Source organism: Formica exsecta, unplaced genomic scaffold, assembly GCF_003651465.1.
Source record: "Formica exsecta isolate Colony F162 unplaced genomic scaffold, ASM365146v1 scaffold237, whole genome shotgun sequence".
In the NCBI taxonomy this organism is placed as follows: Eukaryota; Metazoa; Arthropoda; class Insecta; order Hymenoptera; family Formicidae; genus Formica; species Formica exsecta.
The window spans coordinates 296,921-321,266 of record NW_021849649.1 but is presented as its reverse complement, the minus strand read 5'-3'; the positions used below and the strand labels follow the sequence as shown (position 1 = coordinate 321,266).

Genomic DNA, 24,346 nt, shown 5'->3' with positions numbered 1-24,346 from the left:
TTGCTTTAATATCCAATTTAAAAGGGTCGATAGAGAAAAACTAAATTTCTCTCAATAAATTTTTGTTTTTCCAAAAAAAAAAAAAACTTCAACATATCTCGAAGCATTCCCAAAGTTGCGATTTCATCTTATGCTTCCTATATGCTTATTATCGCAAAAGTCGAGAAAAGCGAAGAGAAAGATACAGAAATACTGAAATAAGGAAAAGGATACAAGTAACGATATATCCTCTTTGACTCCTTCCCGCTTCCCCTTTCCAAAGGCAACATGCGGCGAAGGAGTGAAAGGTTTGGGAGGCTGAAAGAACCGCGGGATGACGGATGGAGAGCAGGAAGCGATACAGGAACCGGAACCTATTACTCCAGATAACAACTTCCCTAAGGCTCCCTTTCCTCCTCTTACTTCCTCCAACTACGGGCTTCCTTGACTCCATGTATGTACATACATACATACATACGTGTGTGTATATATATATATATATATATATATATATATATATATATATATATATATATATATATATATATATATATATATATATATATATATATATATATATATATATATATATATATATATATATATATATATATATATATATATATATATATATATATATATATATATATATATATATATATATATATATATATATATATATATATATATATATATATATATATATATATATATATATATTTCGATTTTTGTACATACGATCCTCGGCAATCCCTCCTGCAACAGGGAGGAAAGGGAACGGGGGTGCGGATCCGGAAATTTACCACTTCTGTTGCCAATTCGCTCGGCTGCCTGTTGACCGCGCAACTGGTGGTATATAAATGAATGGATTCCCCATATCGGACTACATATAAATTGGCAATTTTTATCGAAATCTGATAGATATAGTTGTCATCTTGACCTCTATTCATCTAAAACTAATAACTAACGATACTATAACATTAATAAATAAGATGAAAATATCGCATTATGTCGTGAGAGCGCACGGTGTGTTAAGAGATTTTTGACATAAATTATAAATATCTACGTTTAAATATATGCGTTTTTCAATACATCGGAAATAAGCCGAAATAAAGCTCTCTAGCTTAAAATCATAAAACCGGTATTCTCTCTCTCTCTCTATCATTTTACAATCGCGTTATCGCAGAAAGAAACTTTAAATGCGAGAGCATTCGCGGGTTACAGGAACGGATTGAACATTAAAACTCGTTAACGACTGAGAGAGGTACACTCGTCGAGCGGAATAATTCGTACAGTCGTACAAAAACAAGGAGCCAAAAGAGGAAACGAAGATTGCAAATTCAGTTTTATCAATGTTTCCAGAGGCGGACGGAGAGCCGATTAGCGTACGTCGTATTTTATGCAGGTCAATTGGACCGTTGGTGTCGGTGGACACGTGAAGAGGAGATATTCGAGGCGAAATGGAAATGGGCGACGGCATGGACGCCCGGCGCCAATGCCGCTGCTAAATGGGCTCCGAAGCGGGTTACCCAACTGTTGCGCCTTCATCAGAAATTTATGCAGAATCCTGGGTTAACCGTCCCGGCCAATCAGCTTTGTAACGGAGCTAACATCCTACCGACGAGAGAGCGAAGGCACACGCGCGGCCCTGATTTAGTAAAAAGGTATTTAATATTTCACGCCATACGAGCCGTCGCGAGACCAAACTTCAACCTACTCCGTTCGAAAATTCGTCGCCGATTGTTTATTCGGATGGCTGAAACGGATGACTTTTTATGGAATCTCGTCTCCGAAAAATTGCGACGTAAAAAAAAAAAAACGCGCGCCAGAATCCACGAAATGTTTGCACTTGAATGTAAAGTACAGTAGACATGTAAATGCTATTCAACATTCGGAAAACTTTAGTCATATATATATATTTGAATTTTGTATTAAAAAAAATCACATTCTACAGACAATCTATTTCCATTTAAAAAAACTCTACATATAATATGCATATTTAAATTTTTATATAAAATTAGTTTTTCTTTAAAGCGAAAGAAAATATTCCCCGCAAGAATAAAAGATACGCGCTAATAAAGTAATTTAAACGGATTTCCAAAATAGAGGCATATGTATAACTTACCCACTAATGCCAAAATTACTGTCAATAAGGAAGCTGCTGGCAATGACACAGTTAAATTAAATTCCAGCATTTGTATGAGATCAACTGAAACAGACAGAGGAAATGTATGTTAGAATATTATGTGTATATAAACAAAAAGAAAGAATATAATAGCTTATTTCTTCCGATAATTATATACACGTACACGCCGCCATCGTGCGTAAATTTATCGCGAGAATAAAATGTTACGTGGAAATCGTTATTCCGGTCGAGAAACGGCTTGAATTTAATATTTATCAGGCACATCGTGGTGAGGACTTCGCGAGCGGAAGGTTATTACATAAGTTCAGCAACACCCCGTGAAGGAATCGCGTCGCGTTCGACGAGTCGACTCAAAGCTTGATACGAATTAATTTCGAAACTTCGTCAATCCTGATTTAAATTCCACGAAACTTTCTATCGACGCTTTAAGTCGTATACCTCGTATTGATTTATCTCTTACATCTCTCGAATAAATATACCAAAGAAATATATATGTATATAATATGTACCAATATTATGTAACCCATCGAGAAAGCATTTCCTCCTCCCCTCTCCTTCACACACACAGCTATTGTGTATGATCGCAAGATCCAAAATTGATTTAAGAGCGCGACAACTTTGTGTTTACAATACTTTCGGATAATTCGCAATATCGGTCGCCTTGCAACCTTGTTGTACTGGATAGAACCAGAACTCGAGGATTGATAAAAAATTCATAATCGTACCCGCCATGGGTGCAACAAAGCAATTAAAAAGTTAATACCGCCACTTGTCGTGGACGAGGTCACGCAACTTATCGCGAACCGCGCCTTCTTTATAGGCCACACGGTATATCGTACTTTACAAATTTGCGCGACACACCTTGCACGGTTCAATTTAATGAATTTTAGATTTTAACTTATCGTCCACTAACTCTCTCCACCCTCCGGTTATTAAAACTTGCCGCGATCCTTCGTCCTGTCTCGCATAATACTTTCTCTAACCAGGGCCACACGTGTATCTTACGTTTATTCTCTTTTCTTATGTTCACACTGCTCTACCCGTTTTTCGCGCTTCTAATTAGACCGAACATATATACTTCATTAAATATATACTATATACGCAGTTGTAAAGCTCATGTCTAAGTAACCAAGTTATATCGATTCGACGATAGCAACGAAAGGTGTTTAATAACGAAGAAGTTTAATATAAAGTTTATTTAGAATTATGCATTTTTAATTTTCGCAAAAAACAAATATCTTATTTTCCAGTTCAATCACGTTCTTCCTTTGACAATCTGATGCAAGTTTCTTAGAAAAGAGCATTCAAATGCAAATCAAAAAGTTTCAGTTTTATGCTAAAATTTCAAGTAAAAAAGAGAGAAAAAATAATAATATAATTTTTATCCACTCCTAATCTGATTACGAATAGAATATTAATAATATTCACTCCTAACCTGATTATGAATAAAATATTAATAATATTCTAAGAGATAACTTTATAAACATATGGAATATTTTTGGAGATGAATAATATACTTATTGTTAGAGATAATTTTATATATTGCACACACAGCATATTGCTACGGATATCAAAAAATAATTCAGAAATTTATTTTTTAATGTATTGATCTTCTTCGAATAAAAATTTTTGTGAATAGTTTATTACAAAAATACTTTTCAATGTAAAGCATAAATTACTGATTCTGAAGCATTTAATCTTATTCATATCATTAAAGCGATTTGATGTCTTATTAATATCATGAAAAACACACATAGTATGTGATTGAATAATATATACAATTTTCAAAATTATAATTTGAATTTTCAAGAAAATATATAATAAGAAAATAGGAAAAGAATAAAAAAATTTAAGTCACTATTAACAAAACAGACTACCAAAAGTATCATAAACATATGAACAAAATATATAGAATAAATGTTGGCCAACATCCAAAACTCGCAGATGGATGAAGGAAATATGCCGCCCCTTGCGCTGTTTTTCTATGCAAATTTGTATTTCAAACGATTAACCTGCGAAAATAACCTCCCTCGTCGCCGCTGTTTAAACTTTCAAGTTTCCCTTTCCCCTTTTTCTTTTTTAAGCCAGCTCCCGTACAGACCGTGAAAAAATCACCAAGCACGTGCCATTTTATCAAACTTACCAAAAAAAGCAGCGAGGTCCGATTAAATAAAAATCAAAGCTCCCCGACTCATTTACGATTAAATTTTAAGTTTAAAATGATGTGCAGATACGATCGCTTAAGAAGTATTAGCCCAAGGAAATTACACATTGCAAAAAATATCGATTATCAATTCTAATTAACTTATTGCTTATTTCCAAATATGAATTACACCAATTAAGTCCGCTTTATACGCTTTATCCGCTTTATAATTCGTCACAAAATTCAAGACAAAATGTTATAATTTTATGTGCCACATGTCCTAATGTATATTTTTATATACATATATATTTTACTTCTTCAAATGTATGATATATATAATAAGTAAAATTATAAATAGAATTCTGTCCCGATTTCTATCGCAGATTATAGATTATCTAAAGTAAGCTTTAGAGTACAAATTTCTGACAACATACAATCTAAAACGTTGGAAAAACATCACCAATTAGCAAAAATAAAGGAAACTAAACGTTAAACATTATTTCGAGTATTATTTAGACTACAAATATGAACATTAACTAATTTTTGAAGCCGATTTCTCTAAGTTAATAAATATAAAATCAAGTTAAAACGCTCGTAACAAAACTTGCCTAATTTTAATAAAAAAATTTAACTTAGTTAATTTACTTTCTTAACGGATAAAGAAAATTGGTAATAAAAAATTGGGGTTAAAAACAAAGTACATCAACGTGTTTATAAGTAGTTAATAAAAATAATGAAAAATGGAAAAGAGAAAATAAAATATACACACACGCATATATAAATTTGATATATCATCACAAAATAAATTACATTTAAGCGTTTGGTTTCTAAATTTGAATATTGTTGCAACATATTTTTACTTTTGGTTTAACTTATTCTCATTATCTTATCATTCTCGCACAACGGCAATCCAACAAAATAACGTTTTCATTATCTATTGTAAACGTCTATCAATACTTTATTGTTATTATCATCATCAATAGTTACAAAATTTTGTTAAAATAATGATTTTTTCGATTTTGTTGTACTTTAGAAATTCTGATAATACAAAATATCTAAAACCGTTACCTATTTTTATAATGTTTCTAAAGACATCCCGAAAGCCGTTAACTACATTATCATATCAATTTAAAAAAATGTCAAATAGAATGTTTAATTTTACAAATTACAAAAGACACAATCCGAGTTAATATAAGAAAAGAAAAACAAAAGATAATGTCCAAACTAATAACATATAAAATATAGTTATGCAGTGATAAAAGATTTCTTCTTATATAAAGAATAAACATTTATATCATCTTTACTAGAACGTCTCTATCATGCTATTTGCTGACACAAATACGAGTTACGTAAATCGAAAACTATTAATATGAGCAAGTAGAGTCGAGAGCCTACAAGGTCACGACACACAGTGCTCATCATAATATTTCACTTTGTCATTCCTTAACAGTAATAATTTTATAACGCAATAAAAATACAACAATAAAATATATAATATTGAATTAATATAATATTCAAATGGCATAATGATGATGTGTCGTAGATAAATCCTAGACTTCAACCATCTTCAGAAACTGAAAAATTATACACGATTAAACATTTCAAAAGAATTATAAATGCCTTTCCAACTATCAAATAATTACTGTATTTCGTGCTTAAGCTCATCATGTTTTTCTTTTCTCCAAACCGATCCAGAATCCGCCTTCAGGTGTCAGATTGAAATCCCTCTTATCGTATACAACAGGCTCGACAGTTTTTTCCGTTTTCTTCAAGATAAATTTTTGCAAGAGATGAGCTATCAGAATCTTGGTCTCCATGAGAGCAAATCGATTACCAATACATTTTCTAGGCCCATGTCCAAAAGGTAAGTAAGTATACGGAACAATATTGTCTTTGTTTTCTTCGCTGAATCTTTCGGGATCAAACTTGTCCGGATTCGGAAAGTATTTGGGATCACGATGTAAACCATAAATGGATATTACCATTACACTACCAGATTCGACGATTACGCTCTTGCAACCCGGCTGCGCCGGAGGCAGCTCGTAATTCGTAGTGCAAAGTCTATCGGTAACAGCCGATGGTGGATATTTTCGGAGCGTCTCGTTAATCACCATGTCCATATAAGTCATCTTCGATAGCGATTCGTACGAAACCTCATTATTTTCGGCAAGATGCTGCTGCACTTCCTCGCGCACGCGATCTTGAATGTTTCGATTAACCGCCAGCTCGTGAGCGACAAAACACATCAGTGTCGAGGATGTTTCAAAACCGGCTAAGAAAAAGATGAAGACTTGCGAAACGATGTCATCTAATGTCATTTTATGGACGCTAGGACCGTTCTTATCCCGAGCCTGCATTAATAAGTGAATCATATCCGGCCTGACGATACCTTGCTCATCTCGAATTTTTATAGTCTCTCCAACAATCCTCTTGAAAAACTCGGCCGTAGACGTTGAGCTGAATCCCGTCATACCGAACAACTTGGCAAAACGCGGGAATGCAAGCATAAACATGAACTTGAACATAGTTAAGAATCCGGTAAAAGCCTTGCTGGTCTCTATTCCCCTCATATAGAACTCGTTATCTTGATTTTTCATAGAATTTACGCTTATGCCAAAAGCCGTTGTGGCGATTACATCAGTAGTGTACCGTCTGAAGATCTGCTTCGTCTCAATCGCATTATAGAGTTCCGGATGATCGACCAGGTAATTGACGAATTCATGAGAACATTTTGATATTAAATCGAACATAATCTTCATCTTGCTAGCGGTGAAAGAGGGACTTAACGTGTTTCTCATTTCCCTCCAGCGATCTCCGCGTAAGGAGAAGATGTTCTTACTGAATAGCGGGTCCAGACTTTCGTCCACGAAGCTGCGATGATCGTGGAAAATTTCGAAGTCCTTTACCAACACATCCTTGATCAATTCAGGATCGCGCAGAAGCACGGCAGGTGTGCCAAATTCCATCATTCCAAGATACTTAGCGTCCGGGATGTAATTGTATAAAAAAAGACTATGGTCGACAAAACTTAAACGGCGCAGAAGTAATTTCCAACCCATTATAAGAGACCATAATGAATCAGGCAGATAAGGAACACCTTTACCTCTCCAGTAAAAGTATGCATGATGCACCAGTGCGATAAATTTCAACACACCGATAATAATTAGAGTGGTCAGTAACAATCCAAAGGGCGACGAAAATAAGAACGAAAATAATTCCATCGCGACGTGAGGACAGCGTACAAACGAATGGCTCCGTCGGACGAGACGTAAAACATAAATATGGACGGGTATAAGCGCGGATCTTATCATGATAGAAATGAAGAGGGGAAAAGAGAAAACGCCTTCCTCGGTATCATCAATTGCTGCGTCAATCGCGCGAAATACGTCAGTCATGTTTTAATTCACGCGTAATATCCATCTAAATCCATTTAGACGTATCATCACACATTCTTGTCAAAAGTTAAAATTATTAATAAAGGAAAATTTCTTTTCTCGTTTGAATAACAACTTATGATATTTTTTCCACATGAAAATACCTTTCAAATGATTCCGCTTAATCGTTACTTGATTCAATTTGTATTACATTCGACGTCACAAATGCCTTTATATTTGAAGACAGCTATTTTTGTGACGCCGAGTATACTTGTGTATAATAAATCTATATGATTATGAGATACAAATTACAATTACAAAAATAAAGAGAATAATAAAAGCTTATCGAATCCATTCTGACTCTTGCACAAAAAAACATTCAACCGTTGCTATCTACTAGGTATAGACTTGGCGACGTTAAATTTGTATCATTCTTTGATATCTTTAGAAAATACTTGCAACAAGAGAAGTATAAGCAAAGTTTTATAATGTCTTATTAAATTAATATATTTATAGTATCGTTTCTTTGTTCGTAAAATTGTTCAGATTTTAAGTAACTGAACTTGCTACAAAAAAAAAAACATGGCATATAATTAGCTATCTGAAAAAGATAGATTAAAAAATAAAGAATTATTCTAATAAACCCAACGCAGAATTAACAACAAAACTTTGATATTAATCTGTATATCAATCGCGTAGATAAGAATTTCGTAAAAATAGTGATTTTTCGATTTTATTGCACTTTAGAAATTTTGATTATAAAAAATATCATCTAAAAAAGTACATTTTTTACAATGTTTCTAAAGACATCCCGAAAGCTATTAACTATATTAGTCATATCAATTTCAGAAAATGTCAAATAAAATGTTTAATTTTACAAATTACAAAAGACATGATCTGAATTTATATAAGAAAAGAAAAACCAAAAAAATTTCTTGAAACTAATAAAATACAAAATATATTTGTGCAGTGATAAAAGATGTCTTCTTATATAAAGAATGAACATCTCTACTAGAACGTCTCTACCATGCTATTTGCTTGATACAAATACGAGTTACGTAAGTCGTTAAAAACCATCAATATGAATAAGTAGAGTCGAAGGCTTACAAGGTCACGACACACAGTGCTCATCATAATATTCCACTTTATCATTCTATACCAGCAATAATTTAATAACGCAATAAAGATAGAACAATAAAATATATAATATTAAATTTATATAATATTCAAATGGCACAATGATGATGAATCGTAGATAGATCCTAGACTCCAAACTTTTTCAGAAACTGAAAAATTATACACCATTAAACATTTTGAAAGAATTATAATTGCATCAATGCTCCTTTTCAACTATCAGAAAATAATTACTCATCACGTTTCTCTTTTCTCCAAACTGATCCAGAATCCGCCTTCAGGTGTCAGGTTGAAATCCTTCTTATCGTATATAACAGGCTCGACAGTTTTTTCCGTTCTCTTCAGGATAAATTTTTGTAAAAGATGAGCTATCAGAATCTTGGTCTCCATGAAAGCAAATCGATTGCCAATACATTTTCTAGGCCCGTGACCAAAAGGTAAGTAAGTATACGGAAAAATGTTATCTTTGTTTTCTTCGCTGAATCTTTCGGGATCAAACTTGTCCGGATTCGGAAAGTATTTGGAATCACGATGTAAACCATAAACAGATATCATCATTACGCTACCAGATTCAACGATTACGCTCTTGCAACCCGGCTGCGACGGAGGCAGCTCGTAATTCTTATTGCAAAGTCTATCGGTAAAAATCGCTGGTGGATACTTTCGGAGTGTCTCGTTAATCACCATATCCATATAAGTCATCTTCGACAGCGATTCGTAAGAGATCTCGTTATTTTCGGTGACATGCTGCTGCACCTCCTTGTGCAAGCGATCTTGAATGTCTTGATTAACCGCCAACTCGTGAGCGACAAAACACATCAACGTCGAGGATGTTTCAAAACCGGCTAAGAAAAAGATGAAAGCTTGCGAAACGATGTCATCTAATGTCATTTTATGAACGCTGGGACCGTTCTTATCCCGAGCCTGCATTAATAAGTGAATCATATCCGGCCTGACGATACCTTGCTCATCTCGAATTTTTATAGTCTCTCCAACAATCCTCTTGAAAAACTCGGCCGTAGACGTTGAGCTGAATACCGTCATACCGAGCAACTTGGCAAAACGCGGAAATATACGCATAAACATGAACTTGAACATAGTTAAGAATCCGGTGAAAGCCTTGCTGGTCTCTATTCCCCTCATATAGAACTCGTTATCTTGATCTTTCATAGAATTTACGCTTATGCCAAAAGCCGTTGTGGCGATTACATCAGTAGTGTACCGTCTGAAGATCTGCTTCGTCTCAATCGCATTATAGAGTTCCGGATGATCGACCAGGTAATTGACGAATTCACGAGAACATTTTGATACTAAATCAAACATAATCTTCATTTTGCTAGCGGTGAAAGAGGGACTCAACGTGTTTCTCATTTCCCTCCAACGATCTCCGCGTAAAGAGAAGATATTCTTACTGAATAGCGGCTCCAGACTGTCGTCCACGAAGCTGCGATGATCGTGGAAAATTTCAAAATCCTTCACCAACATATCCTTGATCAGTTCAGGATCGCGCAGAAGCACGGCAGGTGTGGCAAATTCCATCATTCCACAATACTTAGCGTCTGGGAAGTAATTGTACAAAAAAGAACCATGGTCGACGATACTCAGACGGCGCAGAAATACTTTCCAACCCATTACGAAAGACCGTAATGAATCGGGCAGATAAGGAACACCTTTACCTCTCCAGTAAAAGTATGCATGATATATCAATGCAACAAATTTCAAGATGCCAATGATAATCAGAGTGGTCAGTAACAACCCGAAGGGCGACGAAAATAAGAACGAAAATAATTCCATCGCGACGTGACGACAGCGTACAAACAAATGGCTCCGTCGTACGAGACGTAAAACATACGGACGGTTATAAGCGCGAATCTTATCGTGATAGAAACGAAGAGGGGAGAAGAGGAAACGCCTTTCTCGGTATCATCATTTGTTGCGTCAGTAGTCGCGCGTCAGTCATATTTTAATTCAAGTGCAATAATCCATTTAAGCATATCATCACAAATTCTTGTCAAAAGTTAAAATTTTTAATAAAGGGGAATTTCTTTTCTCGTTTCAATAACAACTTATGATATTTTTTCCAACATGAAAAAACCTTCCGTTTAATCGTCACTTGATTCAATTTGTATTACATTCGGCGTCACAAATGCTTTTATATTTGAAAACAGCTACTTTCGTGACGCCAAATATACTTGTGTATAATGAATCTATACATCTGATTATGAGATTCAAAGTACAATTGCAAAAGTATACAATAACAATTTTTTTTTTAATATCGATTATTTCCGGGAAAAGAAACAAAGAAAATAATAAAAGCTTATCAAATCCATTCTGAATTTTGCACAAAAAAACATTCAACCGTTGCTATCTACAGACTTAGTGACGTTAAATTTGTATCTTTCTCTGATATCTTCAAAAAATACTTGTGACGAGAGAAGTATGAGCAAAGTTTTATAATGTCTTATTGAATTAATGTATTTATAACATCGTTTCTTTGTAGCTATCAGAATCTTGGTCTCCATGAGAGCAAATCGATTACCAATACATTTTCTAGGCCCATGTCCAAAAGGTAAGTAAGTATACGGAACAATATTGTCTTTGTTTTCTTCGCTGAATCTTTCGGGATCAAACTTGTCCGGATTCGGAAAGTATTTGGGATCACGATGTAAACCATAAATGGATATTACCATTACACTACCAGATTCGACGATTACGCTCTTGCAACCCGGCTGCGCCGGAGGCAGCTCGTAATTCGTAGTGCAAAGTCTATCGGTAACAGCCGATGGTGGATATTTTCGGAGCGTCTCGTTAATCACCATGTCCATATAAGTCATCTTCGATAGCGATTCGTACGAAACCTCATTATTTTCGGCAAGATGCTGCTGCACTTCCTCGCGCACGCGATCTTGAATGTTTCGATTAACCGCCAGCTCGTGAGCGACAAAACACATCAGTGTCGAGGATGTTTCAAAACCGGCTAAGAAAAAGATGAAGACTTGCGAAACGATGTCATCTAATGTCATTTTATGGACGCTAGGACCGTTCTTATCCCGAGCCTGCATTAATAAGTGAATCATATCCGGCCTGACGATACCTTGCTCATCTCGAATTTTTATAGTCTCTCCAACAATCCTCTTGAAAAACTCGGCCGTAGACGTTGAGCTGAATACCGTCATACCGAGCAACTTGGCAAAACGCGGAAATATACGCATAAACATGAACTTGAACATAGTTAAGAATCCGGTAAAAGCCTTGCTGGTCTCTATTCCCCTCATATAGAACTCGTTATCTTGATTTTTCATAGAATTTACGCTTATGCCAAAAGCCGTTGTGGCGATTACATCAGTAGTGTACCGTCTGAAGATCTGCTTCGTCTCAATCGCATTATAGAGTTCCGGATGATCGACCAGGTAATTGACGAATTCACGAGAACATTTTGATACTAAATCGAACATACTCTTCATCTTGCTAGCAGTGAAAGAGGGACTTAACGTGTTTCTCATTTCCCTCCAACGATCTCCGCGTAAGGAGAAGATGTTCTTACTGAATAGCGGGTCCAGACTTTCGTCCACGAAGCTGCGATGATCGTGGAACATTTCAAAGTCCTTCACCAACACATCTTTAATCAGTTCAGGATCGCGCAGAAGCACGGCAGGTGTAGCAAATTCCATCATTCCAAGATACTTAGCGTCCGGGAAGTAATTGTATAAAAAAAGACTATGGTCGACAATACTTAAACGGCGCAGAAGTAATTTCCAACCCATTATAAGAGACCATAATGAATCAGGCAGATAAGGAACACCTTTACCTCTCCAGTAAAAGTATCCATGATGCACCAATGCGACAAATTTAAAAACACCGATGATAATCAGAGTGGTCAGTAACAATCCAAAGGGCGACGAAAATAAGAACGAAAATAATTCCATCGCGACGTGGGGATAGTATACAAACGAATGGCTCCGTCAGACGAGACGTAAAATGTATAAATACGGACGAGTATAAGCGCGAATCTTATCGTGAAAGAAATGAAGAGGGGAGAAGAGAAAACGCCTTCCTCGGTATCATCAATTGCTGCGTCAATCGCGCGAAATACGTCAGTCATGTTTTAATTCACGTGTAATATCCATCTAAATCCATTTAGACGTATCATCACAGATTCTTGTCAAAAGTTAAAATTATTAATAAAGGGAAATTTCTTTTCTCGTTTGAATAACAACTTATGATATTTTCTCCACATGAAAATACCTTTTAAATGATTCCGCTTAATCGTTACTTGATTCAATTTGTATTACATTCGACGTCACAAATGCCCTTATATTTGCAGACAGCTATTTTTGTGACGCCGAGTATACTTGTGTATAATGAATCTATATGATTATGAGATACAAATTACAATTACAAAAATAAAGAGAATAATAAAAGCTTATCGAATCCATTCTGACTTTTGCACAAAAAAACATTCAACCGTTGCTATCCACTTGGTATAGACTTGGTAACGTTAAATTTGTATCTTTCTTTGATATCTTTAGAAAATACTTGTAACAAGAGAAGTATAAGCAGAGTCTTATAATGTCTTATTAAGTTAATATATTTATAATATCGTTCTTTGTTCGTAAAATTGTTCACATGTTAAGTAACTAAACTTGCTATAAAAAAATAAACATGGTATATAAGTTGCCTGGAAAAGATTAAAAAATAAAAGCTTATTCTAATAAGCCGAACGCAGAATTAGCAACAAAACTCTGATATTAATCTGTGTATCAATCGCGTAGATAAGAATTTCGTAAAAATAATAATTTTTCGATTTTGTTGCACTTTAGAAATTCTTAAAAATTATAAAAAATATCATCTAAAAATGTTACATTTTTTATAATGTTTCTAAAGGCATCCCGACAGCTATTAACTAAATAAATTGTCATATTAATTTCAGAAAATGTCAAACAAAATGTTTAATTTTACAAATTATAAAAGACATGATCCGAATTAATATAAGAAAAGAGAAACAAAAAAAATTTCTTGAAACTAACAAAATACAAAATATATTTGTGCAGTGATAAAAGATGTCTTCTTATATAAAGAATGAACATCTCTACTAGAACGTCTCTACCATTTGCTGATACAAATACGAGCTCTATTTGCTGATACAAATACGAATTATGAAAATAACTCGTTAAAGTAAGTAAGTCGTTAAAGACCATCAATATGAACAAGTAGAGAAGAGAGCCTACAAGGTCACGACACACAGTGCTCATCATAATATTGTCATTCTTTACCAGTAATAACTATTACTGTATTTCGTATACAAGCTCATCACGTTTCTCTTTTCTCCAAACCGATCCAGAATCCGCCTTCAGGTGTCGGATTGAAATCCCTCTTATTATATACAACAGGCTCGACAGTTTTTTCCGTTCTCTTCAGGATAAATTTTTGCAAGAGATGAGCTATCAGAATCTTGGTCTCCATGAGAGCAAATCGATTGCCAATACATTTTCTAGGCCCGTGTCCAAAAGGTAAGTAAGTATACGGGACAATATTGTCTTTGTTTTCTTCGCTGAATCTTTCGGGATCAAACTTTTCCGGGTCCGGAAAGTATTTGGAATCATGATGTAAACCGTAAACGGATATTATCATTACGCTACCAGATTCGACGATTACGCTCTTGCAACCCGGCTGCGACGGAGGCAGCTCGTAATTTTTAATGCAAAGTCTATCAGTGAAGATCACTGGTGGATACTTTCGGAGTGTCTCGTTAATCACCATGTCCATATAAGTCATCTTTGACAGCGATTCGTAAGAGATCTCGTTATCTTCGACAAGATGCTGCTGCACCTCCTCGCGCACGCGATCTTGAATGTCTTGATTAACCGCCAGCTCGTGAGCGACAAAACACATCAACGTCGAGGATGTTTCAAAACCGGCAAAGAAAAAGATGAAAGCTTGCGAAACGATGTCATCCAATGTCATTTTGTGGACGCTGGGACCGTTCTTGTCCCGAGCCTGCATTAATAAGTGAATCATATCCGGCCTGATAATACCTTGTTCATCTCGAATTTTTATAGTCTCTCCAACAATCCTCTTGAAAAACTCGGCCGTAGACGTTGAGCCGAATCCCGTCATACCGAGCAACTTGGCAAAACGCGGAAACATACGCATAAACATGAACTTGAACATACTTAGAGATGCGGAGAAACTGTTGATCATCTCTATTCCCCTCATATAGAACTCGTTATCTTGATTTTTCATAGAATTTACGCTTATGCCAAAAGCCGTTGTGGCGATTACATCAGTAGTGTACCGTCTGAAGATCTGCTTCGTCTCAATCACATTATAGAGTTCCGGATGATCGACCAGGTAATTGACGAATTCACGAGAACATTTTGATACTAAATCAAACATAATCTTCATTTTGCTAGCGGTGAAAGAGGGACTCAACGTGTTTCTCATTTCCCTCCAACGATCTCCGCGTAAAGAGAAGATATTCTTACTGAATAGCGGCTCCAGACTGTCGTCCACGAAGCTGCGATGATCGTGGAAAATTTCAAAATCCTTCACCAACATATCCTTGATCAGTTCAGGATCGCGCAGAAGCACGGCAGGTGTGGCAAATTCCATCATTCCACAATACTTAGCGTCTGGGAAGTAATTGTACAAAAAAGAACCATGGTCGACGATACTCAGACGGCGCAGAAATACTTTCCAACCCATTACGAAAGACCGTAATGAATCGGGCAGATAAGGAACACCTTTACCTCTCCAGTAAAAGTATGCATGATATATCAATGCAACAAATTTCAAGATGCCAATGATAATCAGAGTGGTCAGTAACAACCCGAAGGGCGACGAAAATAAGAACGAAAATAATTCCATCGCGACGTGACGACAGCGTACAAACAAATGGCTCCGTCGTACGAGACGTAAAACATACGGACGGTTATAAGCGCGAATCTTATCGTGATAGAAACGAAGAGGGGAGAAGAGGAAACGCCTTTCTCGGTATCATCATTTGTTGCGTCAGTAGTCGCGCGTCAGTCATATTTTAATTCAAGTGCAATAATCCATTTAAGCATATCATCACAAATTCTTGTCAAAAGTTAAAATTTTTAATAAAGGGGAATTTCTTTTCTCGTTTCAATAACAACTTATGATATTTTTTCCACATGAAAATACCTTCCAAATGATTTCGTTTAATCGTCACTTGATTCAATTTGTATTACATTCGGCGTCACAAATGCTTTTATATTTGAAAACAGCTACTTTCGTGACGCCAAATATACTTGTGTATAATGAATCTATACATCTGATTATGAGATTCAAAGTACACTTGCAAAAATATACAATAAAAAATTCTTTTAAATATCGATTATATCCGGGAAAAGAAACAAAGAAAATAATAAAAGCTTATCAAACCCATTCCGACTTTCGCAAAAAAAAAAAAATATGCAACCGTTGCTATCTACAGACTTACTGACGTTAAATTTGTATCTTTCTCTGATATCTTTAAAAAATAATTGTGACAAGAGAAGTATGAGCAAAGTTTAACAATGTCTTATTGAATTAATGTATTTATTATAGTATCATTTCTTTGTTCGTAAATTTGTTCAGATTTTAAGTAACTAAACTTGCTACAAAAAGATAAACATGGTATATAATCAGCTTTCTGAAAAAGATTAAAAAATAAAAGCTTATTCTAATAAGCCGAATGTAGAATTAGCAACAAAACTTTAATATTAATCTGTGTCAATCTGCGTAGATAAGAATTTCGTAAAAATAATAATTTTTCGATTTTGTTGCACTTTAGAAATTCTTAAAAATTATAAAAAATATCATCTAAAAATGTTACATTTTTTACAATGTTTTTAAAGGCATCCCGACAGCTATTAACTAAATACATTGTCATATTAATTTCAGAAAATGTCAAACAAAATGTTTAATTTTACAAATTATAAAAGACATGATCCGAATTAATATAAGAAAAGAGAAACAAAAAAACTGTCTTGAAACTAATAAAATACAAAATATTTTTGTGCAGTGATAAAAGATGTCTTCTTATATAAAGAATGAACATCTGTACTAGAACGTCCTTACCATTTGCTAATACAAATACGAGTTATGAAAATAACTCATTAAAGTAAGTCATTAAAAACCATCAATATGAACACGTAGAGTCGAGAGCCTACAAGGTCACGACACACAGTGGTCATCATAATATTTCACTTTGTCATTCTTTACCAACAATAATTTAATAACGCAGTAAAGATAGAACAATAAAATACGTAACATTAAATTTATAGAATATTCAAATGGCACAATAATGATGTGTCGTAGATAAATATTAGATCTCAACCATCTTCAAAAGCTGAAAAATTATACCCGATTAAACATTTTGAAAGAATTATAATTGCGTCAATGCTCCATTTCAACTATGAGAAAATAATTACTGTATTTCGTATACAAGCTCATCACGTTTCTCTTTTCTCCAAACCGATCCAGAATCCGCCTTCAGGTGTCAGACTGAATTCCCTCTTATCGTATACGACAGGCTCGACAGTTTTTTCCGTTGTCTTCAGGATAAATTTTTGCAAGAGATAAGCTATCAGAATCTTGGTCTCCATGAGAGCAAATCGATTGCCAATACATTTTCTAGGCCCGTGTCCAAAAGGTAAATAAGTATACGGAACAATATTGTCTTTGTTTTCTTCGCTGAATCTTTCGGGATCAAACTTGTCCGGATCCGGAAAGTATTTGGGATCACGATGTAAAGCGTAAACGGATATCAACATTACGCTACCAGATTCGACGATTACGCTCTTGCAACCTGGCTGCGACGGAGGCAGCTCGTAATTTTTAATGCAAAGTCTGTCAGTGAAGGTCATTGGTGGATATTTTCGGAGTGTCTCGTTAATCACCATGTCCATATAAGTCATCTTCGACAGCGATTCGTAAGAGATCTCGTTATTTTCGGCGACATGCTGCTGCACCTCCTCGTGCAAGCGATCTTGAATGTCTCGATTAACTGCCAGCTCGTGAGCGACAAAACACATCAGCGTCGAGGATGTTTCAAAACCGGCAAAGAAAAAGATGAAAGCTTGCGAAACAATGTCATCCAATGTCATTTTGTGGACGCTGGGACCGTTCTGCTTGTCCCGAGCCTGCATTAATAAGTGAATCATATCCGGCCTGACAAAACCTTGTTCATCTCGAATTTTTATAGTCTCTCCAACAATCCTCTTGAAAAACTCGGCCGTAGACGTTGAGCCGAATCCCGTCATACCGAGCAACTTGGCAAAACGCGGAAATACACGCATAAACATGAACTTGAACATATTTAGGAATCCGGAGAAAGCCTTAGTCATCTCTATTCCCCTCATATAGAACTCGTTATCTTGATCTTTCATAGAATTTACGCTTATACCAAAAGCCGTTGTGGCGATTACATCAGTGGTGTACCGTCTGAAAATCTGCTTCGTCTCAATCGCATTATAGAGTTCCGGATGATCGACCAGGTAATTGACGAATTCACGAGAACATTTTGATACTAAATCGAACATACTCTTCATCTTGCTAGCAGTGAAAGAGGGACTTAACGTGTTTCTCATTTCCCTCCAGCGATCTCCGCGTAAGGAGAAGATGTTCTTACTGAATAGCGGGTCCAGACTTTCGTCCACGAAGCTGCGATGATCGTGGAAAATTTCGAAGTCCTTCACCAAAACATCCTTGATCAGTTCAGGATCGCGCAGAAACACAACAGGTGTGGCAAATTGCATCATTCCAAGATACTTAGCAGCCGGGAAGTAATTGTACAAAAAAAGACTTTGGTCGACGATACTCAGACGGCGCAGAAATGCTTTCCAACTCATTACGAGAGATCGTAATGAATCGGGCAGGTAAGGAACACCTTTATCTCTCCAGTAAAAGTATTCATGATGTATCAGTGCAACAAATTTCAAGATGCCGATGATAATCAGAGTGCTCAATAACAACCCAATGGGCGACGAAAATAAGAACGAAAATAATTCCATCGCGACGTGAGGATAGCGTACAAACGAATGGTTCCGTCGGACGAGACGTATAAATATGAACGGGTACAAGTGCGGATCTTATCGTGACAGAAACGAAGAGGGGAGAAGAAAAAACGCCTTTCTCGGTATCATCATTTGTTGCGTCAGTAGTCGCGCGTCAATCATATTTTAATTCAAGCGATTCTTGCCAAAAGTTAAAATTTTTAATAAAGGGGAATTTATTTTCTCGTTTCAATAACAACTTATGATATTTTTTTCCACATGAAAAAACCTTCCGTTTAATCGTCACTTGATTCAATTTGTATTACATTCGGCGTCACAAATGCCTTTATATTTGAAAACTGCTACTTTCGTGACGCCGAGTATACTTGTGTATAATGAATCTATATATCTGATTATGAGATTCAAAGTACAATTGCAAAAGTATACAATAACAATTTTTTTTTTAATATCGATTATTTCCGGGAAAAGAAACAAAGAAAATAATAAAAGCTTATCAAATCCATTCTGAATTTTGCACAAAAAAACATTCAACCGTTGCTATCTACAGACTTAGTGACGTTAAATTTGTATCTTTCTCTGATATCTTCAAAAAATACTTGTGACGAGAGAAGTATGAGCAAAGTTTTATAATGTCTTATTGAATTAATGTATTTATAACATCGTTTCTTTGTTCGTAAAATTGTTCAGATTTTTTAAGTAACTAAACTTGCTACAAAAAAAGAAACATTGTATACAATTAGCTTTCTGAAAAAGATAAAAATGATGAAAAAATAAAAAAGATAAACATCAAAGGCTTATTCTAATAAGCCAAACTGTAGGATTAGCAACAAAATTTTGATATTAATCTGTGTATCAATGATAGATAAGAAGTTTTAATCGTAGATAAGAAGACTAAGAATATCGTTGATTCATTGTTTTCAATTCATGATTGATTGTTAATTGATTTTGCTGACACGCATTTTGCTGAGTGTATACATATATTCTTTCTTCTTTTCCTTCTCTCTCTCTCTCTCTCTCTCTATCTCTCTCTCTCTCTCTCTTTGGATGATAAAAATAAATTAAAATATTAAAATATATGTATTTTATTACTCACCAATAAAGACAAAGATTTGATGATGCGAGTAGCGCAGTAACATCGAGATAGACACCGTCTGAAACATGACAAAGAACAAAGGTCTATTATTAAATATTCTCGAATACACAATCATAATTGTCCTCTCTCCTTCTATCTCTTTCTCTAAATTTCTCTTTTTTTCTTTCTCTCTCTCTCTCTCTCTCTCTCTCTCTCTCTCTCTCTCTCTCTCTACCCTTTTTCATTTCTCTCTTTGGATGATAAAAATAAATTAAAATATTAAAATATATGTATTTTATTACTCACCAATAAAGACAAAGATTTGATGATGCGAGTAGCGCAGTAACATCGAGATAGACACCGTCTGAAACATGACAAAGAACAAAGGTCTATTATTAAATATTCTCGAATACACAATCATAATTTCCGACTATATAAAATCACGATGTATACATCGCAATTAGCGCAAATGCGATTGACGTTGATTAAAAATATCGATCCGCGAATTATGAATTACGGATCGTCTGTGATATTTTGCGCGAGTAACTTTGACAAAGTTACGGCGTCACGTAAATTGCGAACTGGTCGCTCGTAGTCGGTTAGCGGGTTGAGCGAATGTTGAAATTGAATTGCGATCGGTTCAGATTGAACCAGCACCTGACACCCTCGAAGATAATCCGTTATTTGCAACAGGCAGCCTTAAGTAATGGGGTCGAGTTGGTCCTACCTTCTATACGAATGCGCAGATGTTATTAAAAAGAAGGAACAAAGAGAATAAGAGCGAGAGAGATAGATAAAGAGTTAATAAAAATTATTTGTTATCAAGCTTCTTCCTACGAGAGAATGACATCGACGCGGTCAAACTTGGCAATTCTTCTTCGCTCAAGCAAAATATAAAAAAAGAGTACAGATATACATATAGAACATTTTTTTTACAAATTGAAATAAAAATCTAATTTGAACACACTTCTATTTCTGTTCAATTAATAATTAACATTTCTCAATTTCTCTTTATATCGCGACTAATAGACATCTCTTATGACAAATCTGACTATCTATACGGTACGGTCAGTCGAATTCGATATAAGAGATGCAAGCCCCAGAGGGTGAAGCGGATGCGAGCGACAAACGCGCAAACACAGAGGCAAAGCAGGAGAAAGATAAAGGAAGTGGGAATAGTATTTCATCATACTGTATCTGTATCGCATTGTAACGGAGCGCCGGACGTCGCGTGCACATGACAGAGGAGATACACACGGGTGATACGTGCACGACGACAGTCGCGTGCACGTGACTAGACCGACAGCGGGCCATCAGCGGGTGCGGGGGATGGCTCAGAGCGAACCCTCTAGGCAACCGGGGGCTCGAATTCACGTGTCGCGCCACGAGCGAGACTCGCAACGCAACCCGCCGCCCTCAATCCTTTACCCGATATATTGGCGCCGCGTTGCAAAGCGAACCGCATTGTCCAGAATCTAAAGAACAAAATATCTCGCCGCTGAGCGGCAATTCGAGTCACGAGGCGTCGCCGTCGTATCGACAAATTCGTGGCGACGTATCCGTCCGTGAATCCGTCCAAGAGGAGTTTTCGCAGTAATAATCTCCCTTTTCCCACCTTCCTCATCTTCTTCCATGAGCAGAAGCGTTCAATTCCCTGACACAATTAAATAAATTTCGAAAATATCTCTGTGGATGTATAATTCTTGTAGACTTTATTTTCTTTGTGCTATTTCTAGAATAATTGTACAAAAAAAAAAGATAATGATTTTAATATTATGCGAGAACGCTTTTTGATACATATATACTATATATGTAAAATATACGTTACCATTGAAAGCATCGCGTCAATTACAAGTTCCGCCGGTGATCTCGAGCGCAGTACGCTGCAATCTATTCTACCACAATTTGATACAAAATTACCGACACGGGGCCACTACGATGAATATGATGCCTCTAATAACCTTGATTTATACCCGACGGTTTCAGCTGCAAAGGGATCGCGCGCGGAGGATAGGACACGGGGGACAGGAAAGCTACGCGCGCAGACTGGTTACTTTAGCGGATGGTTAGCTTGGATTGATTGCCATATCATTTTACACATACGTTAGGTTATCATATAGGCGAGCGTGAAATCGTTCCTCTCTCTCTGATGGAGAAGAATTTATTATCACCGAAAAAAGATGTACGTACCACATACACACGGACTAACTTGAAATTTGATGGCGCACAGCGATCTTCTCGCGACATCTCGATACTTTCGACAGTATGCACTGCATACTTCAATCAATAGGTTTTTTCTAGAGTATTTGTTATTTTATAACGAATCCGGTTGGATGCACTGACGCGCACGAAAGTGCGTCCGATTCTATATTAGTTTTCATTACCAACCACACACAGAAAATTAAGTATAATAAATAATAAATAAAAGATGAATGATAAATAAAAATTGATAAATCGAAATAAATAAATAATAAAACAACCTCGAAAGAATTGATTAAACACATACACACAATAACTATATAAAAAAAAATTTTACATCCCAGTCTCCAAGCATCTATATGTTATACAGAGATTAAATTTTTTGCATTTTACGTTTCTTTCACATAAACATAATTTTTTGTGTATGTTTTTCGTCATAACTAATGTAATATATTGCATAAGGCAATAAACATATTTTACTTTATACATTATCGAATCTTGTATAATGATATAAGCAATCGTTGAATAAATCAAACGTAAAACTCATAAAATACTTACAAATACAAGCATGACGAAAAATGCGGCCAAGTATGATGTTCGCGCCATCCACATGCTCACAAATCGATAATGTTCTCCTGTGACCACATTCCTATACAATTAGAGATTAAACAAATTATTTTTTATTTCGATATATATATCTACAAATTTTTAATGTTTTTATGCATAATTTTATCAATAACATAATTCTATATTAACTATATATATATATGTTACTCACCGCAAAAAACCCTTGTTGTCTTCATGTTCCGCCAACGTCTTGATGCTTGCCATCAACAAATCGTCATAACCCAAAAATTCATCTAATATCAATCTTGAAAATGCATCACCAAAACATTTGTCATTCGACGGATCCAAAGTGACAATTTTGACTGGAATATTTAATCTTTGTCGAGCCGCCGGTGATAATCGCAAGAAACCATATTCCAATGAATATTCCACAATATAGCCATCTTCTGAAAATATTGATAAAAATTTAGTAAAAGAAAAAATACAAAATTAAAATATTATTTTTTACCGAAACAATGTCATTTTTACATATATGAGAAACAGATGATGACATATACATAATAATTTAGACAAGTATTAATTGTACTCAGATTTTTTTATCTACAGTCCCCTCTCCTCAAAAAATTGAGATTTATAGATAATATATTCTATTGAGACATTATTTACCAGCCCTAGCCATTTTATCAACATCCAATGTACGGTCTTTTAAGGGTATCACATTATCTTCATTTGAATGATTACTGGTTTCGGGCACTTCTGTGGAATTACCTTCCGTATTTGGAACAGATGACTTTCCATCAAATAACTAAAAAATAAGAAAATATATAAATATATCATCTTATATATATTAACACATACATAATAAAAGATATTTAAAAAATATTTGCGGTACGAAATATACTTAAAAAATATAATATACTAAAAATCTTATTTCCTATCAGATTATTTTATTATCAATATCTTCAAATTAGAAAACACATGATTAAAAAACACGTACTGTTTCTTTAGCTGTATTTAAACCATTCCAAAGCTTAGTTGATAATGATGGGCTCATTGTTGTATTTGTAGTGCTTAGATCAGAGTTTTGCGTCTCTCCAGAAACTGTTGCACTCCTTATATCTTGCTCAAGTGATGTCAAGTTCTCATGACTTTCTTCAACAGATGCATTTGTAGTGTCCCGTTCTTCATCAACAGCCGATGGTTCAATATTTATAAACCTAACATGACAAAATTAATAAAAATATATAACTGTTTCGCTATGTATACAAAATTTTAAAAGCACTCACATCTCTTCTTATTGTATAAATACTTGAATTTTAACTTACCCATCTCTGGTTAATATTCCTAAAGCATTAGTTAAATCATCAACTTTTTCCTGTCTCAATTTTTCCTCTTTGGCATAACTTTTCTCTATGCTATAATCTTCGCCACCATTTCTGAGAATTTCCACTCTCAATATACCATCCCGTGGCCATTCATCTCTTATATGTTCTAAACAATTAGTTGGTGCACGAGAAAATACTATATGGATATAAGCCAATACAAAAAATGCCAATATTGCCTGTAAAAAAGAATTAAGCAAAATCTTTTAATATTTGTTTAATTTCTTGCTTATTTATTTATGTAGAAAATTTTACTCTTATATGATATTAATCATACTTATATATAAATGTAAATTTAATATAATATAAACATTTTGCAAATATATAT

General features: G+C 35.1%; 5 protein-coding genes across 5 annotated transcripts in view; all 5 read right to left on the bottom strand.

Moving 5' to 3' along the window:
- The window catches only part of LOC115235928 (membralin), a 65,238-nt gene that overhangs the window by 39,102 nt on the left and 1,790 nt on the right, over positions 1–24,346 (bottom strand). Inside the window, exons 3-9 of the mRNA XM_029808040.1 lie at positions 23,962–24,196; positions 23,634–23,853; positions 23,303–23,441; positions 22,848–23,082; positions 22,628–22,718; positions 20,177–20,234; positions 2,105–2,188 (exon numbers count right to left, since the gene is read on the bottom strand). Of these exons, the coding sequence (XP_029663900.1) occupies positions 2,105–2,188; positions 20,177–20,234; positions 22,628–22,718; positions 22,848–23,082; positions 23,303–23,441; positions 23,634–23,853; positions 23,962–24,196 (1,062 nt within the window). The remainder of the gene's footprint in view (positions 1–2,104; positions 2,189–20,176; positions 20,235–22,627; positions 22,719–22,847; positions 23,083–23,302; positions 23,442–23,633; positions 23,854–23,961; positions 24,197–24,346) is intronic.
- LOC115235929 (cytochrome P450 9e2-like) lies at positions 4,471–7,732 on the bottom strand. The gene is made up of 2 exons (XM_029808041.1): positions 5,912–7,732; positions 4,471–5,842 (listed from the first exon to the last, which is right to left on the bottom strand). Exon 1 carries the CDS (start codon positions 7,661–7,663, stop codon positions 5,933–5,935), a length of 1,731 nt encoding a protein of 576 aa, XP_029663901.1. The 5' UTR covers positions 7,664–7,732; the 3' UTR covers positions 4,471–5,842; positions 5,912–5,932.
- LOC115235964 lies at positions 8,348–12,751 on the bottom strand. The gene is made up of 3 exons (XM_029808127.1): positions 11,262–12,751; positions 9,018–10,698; positions 8,348–8,928 (listed from the first exon to the last, which is right to left on the bottom strand). The coding sequence occupies exons 1-3, from the start codon at positions 12,700–12,702 to the stop codon at positions 8,922–8,924; spliced, it is 3,129 nt and encodes a 1,042-aa protein (XP_029663987.1). The 5' UTR covers positions 12,703–12,751; the 3' UTR covers positions 8,348–8,921.
- Positions 14,053–15,686, bottom strand: LOC115235934 (cytochrome P450 9e2-like). Its single transcript, XM_029808046.1, has one exon. It carries the CDS (start codon positions 15,641–15,643, stop codon positions 14,087–14,089), a length of 1,557 nt encoding a protein of 518 aa, XP_029663906.1. The 5' UTR covers positions 15,644–15,686; the 3' UTR covers positions 14,053–14,086.
- Positions 16,323–18,823, bottom strand: LOC115235933 (cytochrome P450 9e2-like). The gene is made up of 2 exons (XM_029808045.1): positions 17,215–18,823; positions 16,323–17,132 (listed from the first exon to the last, which is right to left on the bottom strand). Exon 1 carries the CDS (start codon positions 18,793–18,795, stop codon positions 17,236–17,238), a length of 1,560 nt encoding a protein of 519 aa, XP_029663905.1. The 5' UTR covers positions 18,796–18,823; the 3' UTR covers positions 16,323–17,132; positions 17,215–17,235.

Excerpts from the sequence above, each read along its gene's own strand:
- LOC115235929 (XM_029808041.1), bottom strand. The coding sequence starts at position 7,663 with ATGACTGACGTATTTCGCGCGATTGACGCAGCAATTGATGATACCGAG.
- LOC115235964 (XM_029808127.1), bottom strand. The coding sequence starts at position 12,702 with ATGGAATTATTTTCGTTCTTATTTTCGTCGCCCTTTGGATTGTTACTG. Across the intron at positions 10,699-11,261 it reads GATAGCTACAAAGAAACGAT|ACCGAGAAAGGCGTTTCCTC; the intron begins GTTATAAATACA and ends ACAAATGATGAT.
- LOC115235934 (XM_029808046.1), bottom strand. The coding sequence starts at position 15,643 with ATGGAATTATTTTCGTTCTTATTTTCGTCGCCCTTCGGGTTGTTACTG.
- LOC115235933 (XM_029808045.1), bottom strand. The coding sequence starts at position 18,795 with ATGGAATTATTTTCGTTCTTATTTTCGTCGCCCATTGGGTTGTTATTG.